General features: G+C 37.9%; 1 protein-coding gene across 1 annotated transcript in view; it reads left to right on the top strand.

The window, feature by feature from the left end:
• FREM2 (FRAS1 related extracellular matrix 2) overlaps positions 1-15,280 on the top strand; it is a 180,176-nt gene that overhangs the window by 146,505 nt on the left and 18,391 nt on the right. Inside the window, exons 10-16 of the mRNA XM_015120958.3 lie at positions 75-239; positions 812-994; positions 5,168-5,298; positions 6,907-7,065; positions 8,339-8,642; positions 10,480-10,611; positions 13,330-13,661. Of these exons, the coding sequence (XP_014976444.3) occupies positions 75-239; positions 812-994; positions 5,168-5,298; positions 6,907-7,065; positions 8,339-8,642; positions 10,480-10,611; positions 13,330-13,661 (1,406 nt within the window). The remainder of the gene's footprint in view (positions 1-74; positions 240-811; positions 995-5,167; positions 5,299-6,906; positions 7,066-8,338; positions 8,643-10,479; positions 10,612-13,329; positions 13,662-15,280) is intronic.

Below are 15,280 nucleotides of genomic sequence, written 5' to 3' on the forward strand. Positions count from 1 at the left end.
CTTATGGTGCTCACATTCTAGTTGTAGATACATTCCTATGGGACGTGATTGACCTGCTGACACTGTTGTTCCAGGTGAGACTGAAAAGCCTTGCATCCTTGAGCTGATGGACGACGTGCTCTATGAGGAGGTGGAGGAACTCCGCCTGGTACTCGGCACTCCACAAAGCAACTCTCCCTTTGGGGCTGCAGTTGGTGAACAAAACGAAACTCTCGTAAGGATCCGAGATGATGCTGATAGTAAGAAATCTTTTTTTGTGTTCAACTGTAAATTGGGAACTAAAATCCATCCAAGTCAAGGTTTTAAGTGACTCAGAAAAATCCCCCTGCCTCCTCTACTTTCAGACTAGGATTTTTAATCTGTTGAGAAATAGCAAAAAGACAAACAAATGGGGAACAAAATAAACAATTAAAACTGATCATTTTGACGCTGGAGAATATGGCTTACATCCAAACACTAATTCCCAAACATCCATGCCGGCCCTCTACTCTATACACACCCTTGGGTACAGGGGGACCAACAGTTTCCTCCCTTCCCCCGCCACCTTCTGGCCTGCTCATGTGTAATTTATGGCACATAGACAGCTGGCAGCACATGCTCTCTGGGGGCTGGTTAAATCCCAGGAAGGAGTTGGACAACATATGCCAGCTTTTCCTTCCACACACATCACTAATTTTGAGTGAGGGGACAGAGAGAAACCAGGAGCGTAAGAGTCCTTAAGCCCCTCCCACATGGAAACTAACATTAGAAATGGAGGAAAAGCATTCCCCTTACTAATAATGTCATTTGTCTGTGTTTCCCGCAATTTTAGAGACTGTTATTAAATTTGGAGAAACCAAATTTAGTGTCACTGAACCCAAAGAACCTGGAGAGTCGGTGGTTATAAGAATTCCAGTGATTCGCCAAGGAGACACTTCGAAGGTTTCCATTGTGAGAGTCCACACCAAGGATGGCTCAGCCACCTCTGGAGAAGACTACCACCCGGTGTCAGAAGGTACGGGGCTCCCAGGGCCTGTCTCCTCATGGATGGATCATGCCAACTCTGTGTGCCAGTGCCAGTGCCCTTAAGGAAAAGAAGGGAAACATCCAATTGAAATAAAAATAGGACACTCTTTTTTGGGGGGTGTAATTGTAAGGGGTACAAGTGCAATTTTGTTACACGGTTATACTGTGTCATAGTGAAGTCTAGTCTTTTAGTATATCCGTCCCCCGAATAATGTACATTGTACCCATTAAGTAATTTCTCAGTAAGCACCCCCTGCCACTCCCCCACCCTCCCCAGGTCTTCAGTGTTTATCATTCCACACTCTATGTCCACATGTACACATTGTTTAGCTACCACTTAGAAGTGAGAACGAGCAGTATTTGACTTTCTGTTTCTGAGCTGTTTCAATTAAAATATAAACATACTCTTAAATTTCTATCGTTTAGTAAAACAAACACAATGGGATTTATTTCCAAGATTTTTTCTTTTTGACTTACAGGGTATATGTGTTAGGACTTAGGGAAATTTTGAGTAAATGTGCTAGATAACCTTCTGTTTTGAGTTGACTTTCTATTGGTTTTACCTTCATTGTGGTTACCAGATTAAATAATAATTCCCTTATTTTTCTGTGTCATAATAACTGTGATAATAATCTCTTTTGGTTTAGAGAACACCAGCAATCTAAATCTAAACCAAAAAAGGAGCCACTTACAGATGTCTTTCATCCCTCTCTTTTTGCAAATGTTGAGCCATGTCACCATCTTTTTTTTTTTTCTTTTTGTTTGGAGACAGAGTCTCACTCTGTTGGCCAGGCTAGCGTGCAGTGGCATAATCGCAGCTCACTGCTATCTTCATGTCTTAGGTTCAAGCGATCCTCCCACCTTAGCCTCCCAAGAAGCTGGGACTACAGGCATGTGCCACCATGCCCAGCTAATTTTTTTGTATTTTTGGTAGAGATGGGGTTTTACCATGTTGGCCAGGCTGGCCTCAAACTCCTAGTCTCAAGTGATCTGCCCACCTTGGCCTCCCAAAGTGCCTGGATTGAAGGCGTGAACCACCAAACTCGGCCTGCCATTTACTTTTATCAGTAATTAAAACAAATCAGTTCTAGCTGGGCACGTTGGCTCACACCTGTAATCCCAGCACTTTGGGAGGCTGAGGAGGGTGGATCTCCTGAGGTCAGGAGTTCAAGACCAACCTGACCAACATGACGAAACCCTGTTTCTACTAAAAATACAAAAATTAGCTGGGTGTGGTGGTGCATGTAATCCCAGCTACTTGGGAGCCTGAGGCAGGATAATGGCTTGAACCTGGGAGGCGGAGACTGTAGTGAGCTGAGATCACACCATTGCACTCCAGCCTGAGAGACAAGAGCAAAACTCCGTCTCAGAAAACAAACAAACAAAAAACTCAGTTCTTCTCTCTCAGTTGCTCTCTCTCTGAATTATTTGCTTAGAAAATAAAAGTAACTTTATGTCAAAAATTACATTTATGAATTATTTGGAGTCTAAGTATTCACTGTGGTTTCTACTTTCCCACCTCTCCCTATCAAGAGTCATTCGTTCTTGATGATCTTAGCCCTTCAGGCGTTCATCTTTATCTAATTTACAAACAAAGCTGAGAAAACAACTGATAGGTATCCCTGAATCAGTAACAAAGTTAGTGAGGCAATATAAAAAATGGTGTCTTCTACAGAGGAGCTTGTATCAAATTGTAACCATTATATGGAAAGAATATACAAGCTTCAAAGTTATCCCCAGATTATTCTCTATGTAAAACATAACATATATTTGAAATAAGTCACACATAATCCCAGAGAAGAGAAAACAAAACTGATTAGCTACTGAATTATAAAATATAAAATGTATTTCTATAATGAGCAGATTTTACATGAAAGAAGAATCTTCTAAATATTGATAATATGATCTTTAACAAAAAATGTTTTTCTTGAAAGTAAAATGATTCCTTTTGCTAAACAGAAACAAAATTATAGCTATGTAGTAAACTGAAAAGTAAAGTCAGAAAAAAGTTAAAATATTAAATAAACCTGTTGGTCTCTTTTATCCAATAAATGTCAACATGTGTTTTATAATGTTTATACTAAAAATTTAAGAAATATTTTTCTGAAACATTTTCTAATTTCTCCTGTAAAGGTTCAAACTGAAGTGAGTTCTTTGCAAAAAACAGAAAAAAATTAGATATAGGACAAAAGTTGAAATTTTTTGTGTACTAAAATAGTCTAAAGTGACAGAAGAAGATAAATGTGAGTGAGAAAACTTGCCCACCATCCAGCAAGTATGCTATCAGAAAACAATAACAGATATTTAAAATAAATGTTTAATTTTTTAAATTCTAAGAAATTTGGTTTGTATAACTCAAGGCATTACAAAACCTTGAATGATTACACATCTAAGATAAGCAATGAAAACGAGTAAAGCAAGGAAAATATGAGAGAAAATGGAGTGATTGTAATGTGATTAAGCTAGCAAGCCCATTCCTTGCCGAGAAAAGCCTGTATTATCTCAGCCTAGTGGTCATAGTCTCCTGCCATGCAGAAAGGTGCCAAAAAAACACAAAAATCTCTGTTTTCCTATGAAATTCCCAGATATTTAAGTGTTAGAAACCAATTTTTTAATGTCACATCATACAGGTCAAATCAAGCAAATGATTAGCTATTTTCTTCTCTGGAACAAGAACTGTAAGTTCTCTCAGGGTATAAGAAATCTGGGACTGATGGGCTCAAATAATATGTGAAGGCTAGTAGAAATAATTGCTGTATCTAGAAACAGAGAACTAATGTTACAAAGAAAAAGAAAATTATTTAAAGATAAAGGGAAGAAAATTGCTCCTCATACCTGATAATTTAAAAATTGAAGCAGGAAAAAGAAAATGCACTGGCAATTCATTTTCTTCTTCCAGACTCTAAAGGATTTGTAATTTAGAATTATAATAACTGAACTGCAGCTACATCGGAAATTGGCATCTGTTGACTCTTCTAATTGGGATAATTATACTTTATAAGCTTTATATTTTCTCTTTTGAAACAGTATCTCAAAAGGTATAGTAAAACCAACAAAGTAGTTTATCCATGCTTTACAGTATGATCAGCTGCTTAATTATGACTTCAATAAAATCTGATAATTTTCATGATTTTTAGTAATTTTGAAATGAGTGGTTAAGAAAATAATTCTGATTTTTTTTAGGATTCTAGATTTAACTTTCATGACAATGAAGCAATTCTTTCTTAGTGAGAAAGGACAGGGTGAAGGGAAAACAATCACTAGCATTTATCTAAAATGACTTGTCTACGTTTCCCTGAAAACACAAAGAAGTTTTTTTGAAATATAATTTGATATTGTATAAAAAACTCAACAGTTATTTATCTGGCTCTTCTACATATATACATAATGTAAATCCCATTCACACTCTATTATACCTGTGATCATATTCATTTGTCTTGAGTCCTATTGGTTTAGAAATTCTGGAGAATAAGATGTTAATTTTTCTGATTATGTCCCAATATTAGAACTACTGATTGTCCCTCCCATAATTCAGCATATTTTCAAACTGTGGGCCAAAAACCAATGTCTTATTATTAAAATTTTCCTTCAGATAAAATAGGCATTCACAGCAACCTGGATGGAACTGGAGACCGTTATTCTAAGTGAAGTAACTCAGCAATGGAAAACCAATCATTGTATATTCTCACTCATAAGTGAGAGCTAAGCTATGAGGATGCAAAGGCATAACAATGATATAATGAACCTTTGGGACTCCAGGGAAAGGGTGGGAGGGAGGTGAGGGGTACAAGACTGCAAATTGGGTACAGTGTATACTGCTCGAGTGATGGGTGAGACAAAATCTCAGAAATCACCACTCAAGAACTTATTCACGCAACCAAACACGACCTGTTCCCCCAAAATCCTATGGAAGTAAAAAAATTGAAAAATTAAAGTCTTGGGAAACAAGAAAATATTAAAGTAAAATGCATAGAGTAAGAATTAGTGATGTTTGTTAAACATTTGATTTCGTTTCACACACACACCCAAAAATACTGGACCACAGTGTAAAATGTATTTCTCATTGCAGGCCACAGACCCCCAAAAAAAAAAAAAAAGGCTTGATAGAAAATTTCTAATATTCACATGCAAACGATTTAAATCTGTGATTTTGCATTTGTAGAAATTGAGTTTAAGGAAGGGGAAACCCAGCATGTGGTTGAAATCGAAGTTATCTTTGATGGAGTGAGAGAGATGAGAGAAGCCTTCACTGTTCACCTAAAACCTGATGAAAATATGATAGCAGAGACTCAGGTAAGTAATGTAATGTGTATGTAAATTCATGGCCAGCAGTTTGTCAGAGAAAATGCATAAAAGCAATCACATAGTGTACAATAAAATGAGGAGACTTTGTACAAGCCTTACATGAAAGAGGTATGCATAACCTTTTTTACCACCTAAATATGTTTTCTTCTGATTAGATCATAGTCAAGAAATTCCTATCTTTTTCTTTGAAAAATGTGTGTTGAAACTCAAGGACTGAAGTCACTGAGCCCCAAACCAGTGCACTTCCCTTCCCCATGTCAGTCAGTAACAATTGATTGACCTTGGGATTAACCATCAGAGAGAAAGTAGCATCTCAGAGTAAAGAGGGAACTATTAATTCAGTGCCACAGCTCATAAAACATATTCAAACCCACAAAGCAGTTTGCTAACCCTCCAAATCAAGATCTGTTACCCCTGGCTTTATCAGAATTTGATGTCCACAGCCTCATGATCAAAATGTTTCAGTCCTAAATCTTGTTGTCTATACTTACTTACTTTATATTGTCTCATTAACCAGATTTTCCTCAAAATGAACATAATACCACAGAATGTTGACCTTTACATGGGAAATAATTTTTAAAACTACATGTCTTTTTGGAATGTATTAATTTTTTATGTCTTTGCTTAAATTTACTGTATTACTTTTTTCTTTCACTTTAGTATGAGTTCAAGCTGGGAAACTTTTTTCTTTAAATTTTTTTTTTATCATTTTGTAATCTTTACTGCTTGATGGTTTTTCTACTACAGTGCCTTGCTTTTTATCAAGTTATTTAAAATTCAAGTATGGGCAATCTTTATCAAATATAGTTTTGTGTCTTCATCACATAAGATGAATCTTTTATTATTACTTTTATGTAGTAGCGTATGAAATTCTTTTGGGTAAAAAGAATATTCACTCAAGTTACTTCCAGTGATGAAAGCTTCTTTCAAAAATATACATGTAAAGATAGTTTGGGAAACTATGCTATGTAGTCAGATATTGGAAGGTTATTTGGGAGCCAGGGCAAGTTCACAACAAGGTATTCTTGTCACCTTGCCCAGCAGCAGATGTTCATAGATTCCTCGTCTGTCTGGAACTCAAATTCTCCCCTGCCTGGGTTTCAGGCGGTGCCTTCTGTCCTTGACTGCTTTAAAGAATTTCTTATTACTGGCATCTGCTTCATCCAGGCTCACACTATCCCATGACCTCTCTGATCATCCTTCCTTCAGAATGTCCTCCAGCTCTACTCCCACTGTCAAAGAATTGACTCCTGCATGAAATTTCCCTTCACAACCCCAAGACAGGTTTAGCTACTGTCATCACAACTGGAGAAAAGAAAAATTAGAGCCCAAACACCTCGTGGGCCTCTGGCCAACCTTTGGATTGACTGCCCTGGGCTCAGCTGCCCTCCCTGGAACCTTAAGATGTGAACAAGGTGCCAAGGTCTTGTGCACCAGGCCACTTAGGGCCAGTTGCTCTCCAGGGGCACTGAGTATGACAATTTGCATCAGAATGAGGCCATGGGTTTGCCAGGGATTGTGAGTATTGTCCTGTATGGTAGAAGCATCAAAAGTTTAATATTTCACTAATCAGTGATAATTATCTTTTCCTTCTAGGTGACCAAAGCCATTGTGTATATAGAAGAAATGAGCAGTATGGCAGATGTCACTTTTCCTTCTGTCCCTCAAATTGTGTCCCTGTTGATGTATGATGACACTTCCAAAGCTAAGGAGAGTGCTGGACCCATGTCGGGCTATCCTGTCATCTGTATCACAGTGAGTAGGCGATTCACAAAATTGAGGAAAATTGTGAGATAATTATTTCAAATAATTATAAAGTGTAATCAATATAGCATCGGCTTTGTTATGAAGAAATGAAAGTAGAAAAATACTACATGGTTTAAGCCTTGAACTTTGCAGACGTAACACTAATCAAATAAAGCTCCCATTTTTCTTTCTTCACCCAGCAAAGTTTCATTAACTGGTGTGTACATAGTGTGTTATCTCAGTCTGTCACCAATAGAAAAATAAATAAGATATGAGGTCTGCATTCAAGATATTTATAGATGAAGAAAAGAATATAGGAATTGGTAACTCTAATATAAGGCAAGATATAACCACTATCATGAAAATGATACAAATTGGAGGTCAGAGCTGCTCCATATATGAGGGGAGATTTGGGATGGTCAGGTGGAATTCTGATCATTTAGGATGCAAGTCTGATAAGGGAAGGTCATTCTAGGAAGAAGGGATTGCAACATGAGCTACAGCTAGAAACAGATAGCATAAGAAATAGCAAATTATCACTACTTCTAAAATTTACCTTTTCTTGACTCTAAATTATAAGCTCCTTGTGAGCTAAAATTATGACTTACTTATTTTTATATCACAACAGCACTTCTATAATCACTTATATATAAAAGGTACACAATGCATGTTAATTGAGTCAACAAGGCAGAGATAAGTTGGTGTCAAAGGATAGGGAGTTTTCAATGTCATATTAAGAAATTTGGACTTCATTTGTTGGGTAGCGAAGAGTTCTTACGCAGAAGAATGATCAGAGGGGTTAAGCTGGCAGGTTAACAGGGCAGTCGTGTGTCAGCGGAGTGGAAGAAAAGACCCTGAATTAGACAGAGAAGTGCTGCTGGGAATGGAAAGGAAGGCATCAACTTAAGCAATATTGCAAAAGAATAATCAGCCGAGTTCCTGACTCACTGGATAAGGGGGGTAAGATGAGAGACAGGAAGGGAGGGAGGAAAAAAGAGAGAATAAGGTTAATTGGCAAACCTGATAATTCAAGAGATTATGGTATAAATAAAAATTTTACACGTATTAAGTTAGAAATAGAAACATCCAATAAGCTGTTTGAAATGCAAGATTAGCATTTATAAACGCTATCATGGCTGGGAATCAAAATTCGGAAGTTGTATGAACAGCATGTGGAAACTGGGGAAATCCGCAGTGAAAACTCGATGACAGAGAACGGGAGAAGAATGTGTTCCACACTGTTCTACACTCTGTTCCTAACACAGTCATTTGTTTTCCACAGGCTTGCAACCCCAAATATTCAGACTACGATAAAACAGGCTCTATCTGTGCAAGTGAGAACATCAATGACACTTTGACCCGGTACCGGTGGCTGACTAGTGCACCTGCGGGCCCTGATGGTGTGACCAGCCCGATGAGAGAAGTGGACTTCGACACCTTTTTTACATCATCCAAGATGGTCACGCTGGACTCTATATACTTTCAGCCTGGCTCCCGGGTGCAGTGCGCTGCTCGTGCTGTGAACACCAACGGGGATGAAGGCCTGGAGCTCATGAGCCCTATTGTAACCATCAGCAGAGAAGAAGGTCAGTCATTACCATTTTCCCCTGAAGATCACTGGAATACTGTGGAATATTACAAATGTCTACTTTCTGGTTATTAAGACTTCCAAATGTCCCACATATTCCGTGTATTTTGTATGTAGTTAAAAGTTAAAATCCATTTTTACAAAATTATGTATTACAAAACAAAATATTCATTCCACCTTTAAGTACCTATTATATGCTAGACACAATGCTTTGTGCCGGCAATAAAATAAAGAAGACAGGATCCCCGCTTTTGAGGATTTCTTGGTCCAGTTGAAGATGCAGACACATTTTAGTCTAGACAGGGCACAGGAATGCACAGGTAGAAGTGATTAGTTTTACCCTGAGTGGGTCAGGAAAGGCTCATCAAAGAGGGGAGGCTCAAGCGGAATCTGGAAAGAGTAGAGGAAACCAAGCATGAGCAACAACTCATAAAAACAAGAAAGAATGTGAGATATTCTGGGAATGGCAAGCAGAGAAATGGGGAAGCTTCTGAGAGGGAGAGGAGGAAAAACCAGGAGACAAGGCAAAATGGTGTACAAGGCTCAGATCTGAACAGAGCTCATGCCGTGCAGGGAGCTCAGCTGGTTGTTGGGTGAGTAGGATTTTGCTGGGGACGGGAGCTAAAGGGCAATCCAGGTAGAAGGGTATGTGCAAATGAACACCGTGGTATTACAAGAGAGACTGTATTTAAGGCTGGAGCAAAGGCACATTGGGGATGGAGAATAGGATGTGGCTGGGGACGACATTGGAAAGACAGGAAATCCACTGTATAAATAAATCCTTCACTGCAGAATATTTTTTTAATGAGATTTTTCTTAAAAACGGTTGCATAGATATGATTCTATTTCTAAATCATCCATTTGCATACTGCATTCAAAAGTAAATTTGCTGCAGAAAGACAGGTCATATGTCCCATCTGCGACTACTGTATATTCAGGATCAAATATTTAAATAATGCCTTAAAATGATTCTCTCTTTTCATAAATCAGACAGCCTCTATGCTGGGGCCTGCCTCTGATTTCATTGCTATCCTAGTAAATATTTGTCTATTTTCTCTGTTTTATACTAATAGATAAGCAATTGTATCTTTCCAAGTTCTCTTCAAATTATAATTCAGCATCTTGGTCCCTTTCATGATGTTCAAATAAAAAACCCACTGTTTTCTTAAAGGAAATGCTGGAGAAAGAGTTTCATGTCGAAATTCTTGAAGGTCACTGGGAAATATGAGAGAGAAAGAGAGATGAATATAAAATGGAGTATAATGTATAATACACGTACTGTAAAAAATTACATATATAGAGAAAACTCTACTGTTCACAGTTTGCTCTCTGATTTTTAAGGAGACTTTAGTTTTTGTTTCTAAAATGAGCAGTTTTAGTTTTGTTCACTTATAAGTAATGTAAACATAACTAACGATAAGTATATTATTCTACAGTAAAAATAAAATTTACTTGGTTTAACTACATTTACTTTTATCCTACTGACTTTCAATCATTTTTATTGTATCTGTTGATACTTTATATTTAAATGGTTTTGTGAATATGACCAGGACTTAGAATAACCAGCACACATTAAGTTACATTGAATGGTAACTATTTTTCCTCAAAGTTTGAACAATCCCTAAATTGTCAAGTGGCCACTAAACTGTCTGCTGTGATTACTTCTCACCCTGTGGCCTTCTAATTTCTTATGATGTGATATAAACTCTTAGCCATGCCCTACTCCACAGAGAAGTTTAAAGTACATAGAAAAATAATAGCTCCTATTTTTAAAACATTCTTTAGGTATTATTGATTACCTTCTTTTCGCATAAATATGGTTTTTTTTTTTCAAGGTCTTTGTCAGCCCCGTGTACCTGGGGTAGTTGGGGCAGAGCCGTTCTCAGCTAAATTGCGCTACACAGGCCCTGAGGACCCAGACTACACAAGCCTTATCAAGCTCACTGTCACAATGCCACACATAGATGGTAGGTGACCTGGGTAAGCAAATCTGTGGAATTGTTTCGGACTCCTCATTACCTGGTGCATTTTCCTTCATTTTCTAAATAACCAAGCTTCAACAAATGTTCAATTTGCAACTTGAGCTTCAAGTCCTTCTGCTTCTTTCAACTTTTTTAGCTTTGTTCTACACAGTTTTTATAACTATGGCAATGTAAGCGTTCTTTAAAATTAGATAGATGTAATACATATCCAGACATGATAAAACAAAACTGGTACGTAGTCTAGCTTTTATGAAAGAGTACAAATGCATCTTCAATTGTAAACTTGAAGTTACAGTAAAGTATTTGATATCTTAGTGCCTACCTTCAACATGTGTTGCAATTTTATAGCCGGAGTTTTATGTCTCTCTCAATATTTATCATGTAACTAAGACATTTCCTAGATATGTAAATACAATTTAAAAATGAAACTAACAGGTATTATATATTGTGTTTATTTTCTCTGGCTAGGGAGCTGTGACCAGAATGTGTGTATCAATAAGTTTATCATACTTCATGAATATTTTACCATGTGCAGAAGGCATTTTCATGTTATTTTCCACTCAATTCACTTTACACTTGTAGCAAATTGTTCATATTAATTTTATTACTTGGTATGTTAGTTATATTTTATGTAGCTAAGGGAGAGGAAATATGATTAGGAGCTGCAAGGTAGAATCTATTCCCCCAGAACAAGAACATCTGCTATGTCTGCCTATCACAACCTGAGATTTTTCTGGGGATTGGAAGGGCAGGTGGTCAATAATCTGCATTCCTTCCTTTACAGCACAATGTTGGTCCCTGAACCACCCAATCTCTAGGTCCATGTGGAGGTGTGACTTGAGCTGCAAAGGGCTGAGTAGGGACCCATCAGGGAAACACAGACCAGTAAGAGTTATTTCCTAAAAGAAAGAGTGGTCTCTTCTGCCACTCCTAGGACTTGGCTTTGCATTTTCTGAATGCAGTGTTCAATGTTCAGTAGCCACAGCTCTGCCAGAATTGTGTTCTGTTGAGGCTGACCACTTCTTCTGTGGGGCCAGAGTTTTGCTCCGAGTGAATCTGAGAGGAACAGGTGGGAAAGGCTCAAAGAGAAGAACTGGTTCATAGTCTTTTGCTGTATTGCTCATTCCAGGGCTCTGCACACTATGGCCTGTGGCCAAATACAGTCTGCTCCCTGTTTTCACATGGTCTGCAAGCTAGGAATATATTTTATATTTTTAAATGTTTGGGGGAAAAAAGGAAAAACAAGAAGTCTACTTTTGAAACATAAAAATGGTATGAAATTCGAATCCATGGCCCGTAATAAAGTTTTATTGCACACAGTTAGGTTTTTCCTTCACAGGGTAGTGGCTTTCACTCTGATGGCAGCACTGAACAGTCAACAGAGACCTCAGGGACCACAATGCTAAAATATTTACTATTTGACCCTTTACAGAACAAATTTTCAGTCTTTAGCCTGTACTTATATAATGGTGGTAGTTTTCAACCTTTTTTTTTTTTTTTTTTTTTTTTTGAGACAGAGTCTCACTCTGTTACCCAGGCTAGAGTGCAGTAGCATGACCTCAGCTCACTGCAGCCTCCACCTCTTGGGTTCAAGCGATTCTCGTGCCTCAGTCTCCTGAGTAGCTGGAATTACAGGCGTGCATCACCATGCCTGGCTAATTTTTGTATTTTGAGTAGAGACGGGGTTTCGTCATGTTGGTCAGGCTGGTCTCGAACTCCTGACCTCAAGTGATCCGCCCGCCTTGGCCTCCCAAAGTGCTGGGATTACAGACGTGAGCCCCCATGCATGGCCAGTTTTCAACATGATCCAGGACATCTTAGAAATTATTGAAGATCTCAAAGAGATTTTGTTTATGTGGGTGATATCTATAAATATTTATTGGATTTTAAATTAAAACTGAGGAATTGTTAAATATTTATTCACTTATTTAAAAATAACAAAAAGAAATACATTACATATTAACATGAAATACATCCTTTAAAAAAACTGTGTTATAAAAAAAATAATGAGTGGTACTTTTATATTCTTGAAGATATCATTAATGTCTGACTTAATAGAAGATAACTGGATTCTCTGCCTCTGCATTCAATCTGTTGCAATTTATCATATCTTGTAGTCTCCGAAAAACCGCACTTGTGAGAGAATATGAGTGGCAAAGTCGCATAATAACTTAGTATCATTATGAAAATAGCTTTTAAGTCGTGGATCTCTTGAAATTTTTCCTGGGGAACCCCAGGGTTCTTAGTATACCACTTTTTTTATTTTTTTGTTTTTTGTGGGGGTTTTTTTGAGATGGAGTTTCACTCTTGCTGTCCAGGCTGGAGTTCAGTGGTACGATCTCAGCTCACTGCAACCTCCGCCTTCCAGGTTCAAGCAATTCTCCTGCCTCGGCCTCCCAAGTAGCTGGGATTACAGGCACCCGCCACCACACCCAGCTATTGTAATTTTGGTAGAGACAGGGTTTCATCATGTTGGCCAGGCTGGTCTTGAACTCCTGACCTCAGGTGATCCATCTACCTCGACCTCCCAAAGTGCTGGGATTACAGGTGTGAGCCACATCGCTGGGCCTAGACACCACTTTGGTCATCACTGCTGGATGGTATTTTATGACAGTTGTTTTCTCAAGAGATAAAGAAGTTTTAAAGTGTTCAAAGTTCTTGGCTACCTGAAAGAATGTTAACAGTGATTTCGATTTACCATAGGCATGCTCCCTGTGATCTCCACTAGAGAGCTTTCCAACTTTGAGCTCACCCTCAGCCCTGACGGCACAAGAGTTGGAAACCACAAGTGCTCCAACCTCCTGGATTATACTGAAGTGAAGACTCATTATGGTTTCTTGACTGATGCTACCAAAAATCCGGAAATAATTGGAGAGACATATCCTTACCAGTACAGCTTGTCTATCAGAGGTTCCAATACCTTACGCTTCTACCGGAACCTGAACCTAGAGGCCTGTTTATGGGAGTTCGTTAGCTACTATGACATGTCAGAACTCCTTGCTGACTGTGGTGGCACCATTGGAACGGATGGACAGGTACAGATTTATAACACCTGAGTTTGGTCACTGGACAAACCAATTGGTTTGTTTTGTCACACAGATTTGTACTAAGTCCCAACTCCAGTTTTCCATCTTGGTGGTGTAGGTCATTACTGACAACAGGGGACCGCCAACTGACATGGTGTCAAAATCCATATCTATTTCTGAACAATGGACCAGAATATATGTCGTTTTGGACAATGGGTTAGAGATATTATATCTATGTCAAAAGGATGCTGTATAATTATTGCCTTAAGCTCAAAATCTACTCTGATATTATAAAAATCCAAATACTGACTTCTCTTCAAAGTATACACTATCTGTTTTTTGTGTTTATGTGTAGATGCCTGTGATGTTGTATCATGAGCCACCTAAAGTGAGGTTTTGCAATCCTGGGAGTCAGTCTAATTTTTCTCCCTCTTTTCTAACTTTCTTCTTCTCTTACTTTTATAAAATTTTCTCTTCTTCTAGCCTCCTTTTTCACTCTCCTTTCTTTTCTTTCTGTTTTTCTCCTCTTTCTCGCTTTTTGATTCATTTATCTATTATTAACATAGTCGAAAGTGTTTTTATTAAAAGCTTGTTTTTATTTTCACTCTACAGTTACTGATTCTTCTTCATCCTACACAGACATTCACACAAAAAATACTCATACACACCCACAATCCTCACCCCTACCCCATCATCAGCAACAAAGTTGTTAAAATGATAAGGAAGCAAGATCTTCTTCAGGGTTACAATAGAGAACCTAAAATATGTAGGGCATGATTTAAAATTGTTTTGAGTGTTTGAACTAAAAGCAATGCTGTAACTTGCCTGAACTAAACAAGGAGTTACATAAGTAGGTTTATGCATTGAAGTGTTGAATGGTATACAAACTATATAATGCCCTTCCAGATTGAGCTAAAGTGACGCTGCATTTTTTGTGCTATATTTATAAGGTGTTGAAATTTACAACAACTAGTAGCAAGGAAAAACTAGATAACTAGTATGAGGTAATCCCAGAGTAAAGCTGTGGACTTCGACAAGCTCAGCTGGTGTTGATGTTGAGTTGGACTCAGAGGTGGTAAGACATGACCATGGCCAGCTTGTCAAAAAGCAGCAATATTTAGTAACTTGCAGGGATTGCTAAAAATGCCAATAGAAATAGCAATAGAGAGGCAGTATAAGATGGTGGAATCTAGATATTAGAATCAAGCAAATGCTGACCAAAATTTGGCTCTGATATTTTCTAGTTATATGTCTTTGAGCAAGTTACTTAAACACTTATAAGTGTTTATTCTGTAGATTCCTCTTTCCTAACCTGTTTTTGCCACCTGAAAGAAACATGGAAAAATAAAGATTCAATCCACATAAGAAAAATAAAGGCTCATGTTAACAAATCTACCTTAGCCTTTTTCTTTACAGATCAGGTATCTCTAGCTCCTTCAGGTCTTCCTTTCAAAGCTGCTTCCAATCCTTTACTAAATTATTTCTATTTCCTTTCTGGTTGTTTTTCTCTCAGATTCTTGCTTACATCACAGCATCTATTGGCATAAACAAAATTGGATATAGAAATAGGATTACATTATAGTTCTCATTCCTTTTAAAATCACTTCATACACCAGGTGCGGTGGCTC

This window comes from Macaca mulatta, chromosome 17 (genome assembly GCF_049350105.2).
Source record: "Macaca mulatta isolate MMU2019108-1 chromosome 17, T2T-MMU8v2.0, whole genome shotgun sequence".
In the NCBI taxonomy this organism is placed as follows: domain Eukaryota; kingdom Metazoa; phylum Chordata; class Mammalia; order Primates; family Cercopithecidae; genus Macaca; species Macaca mulatta.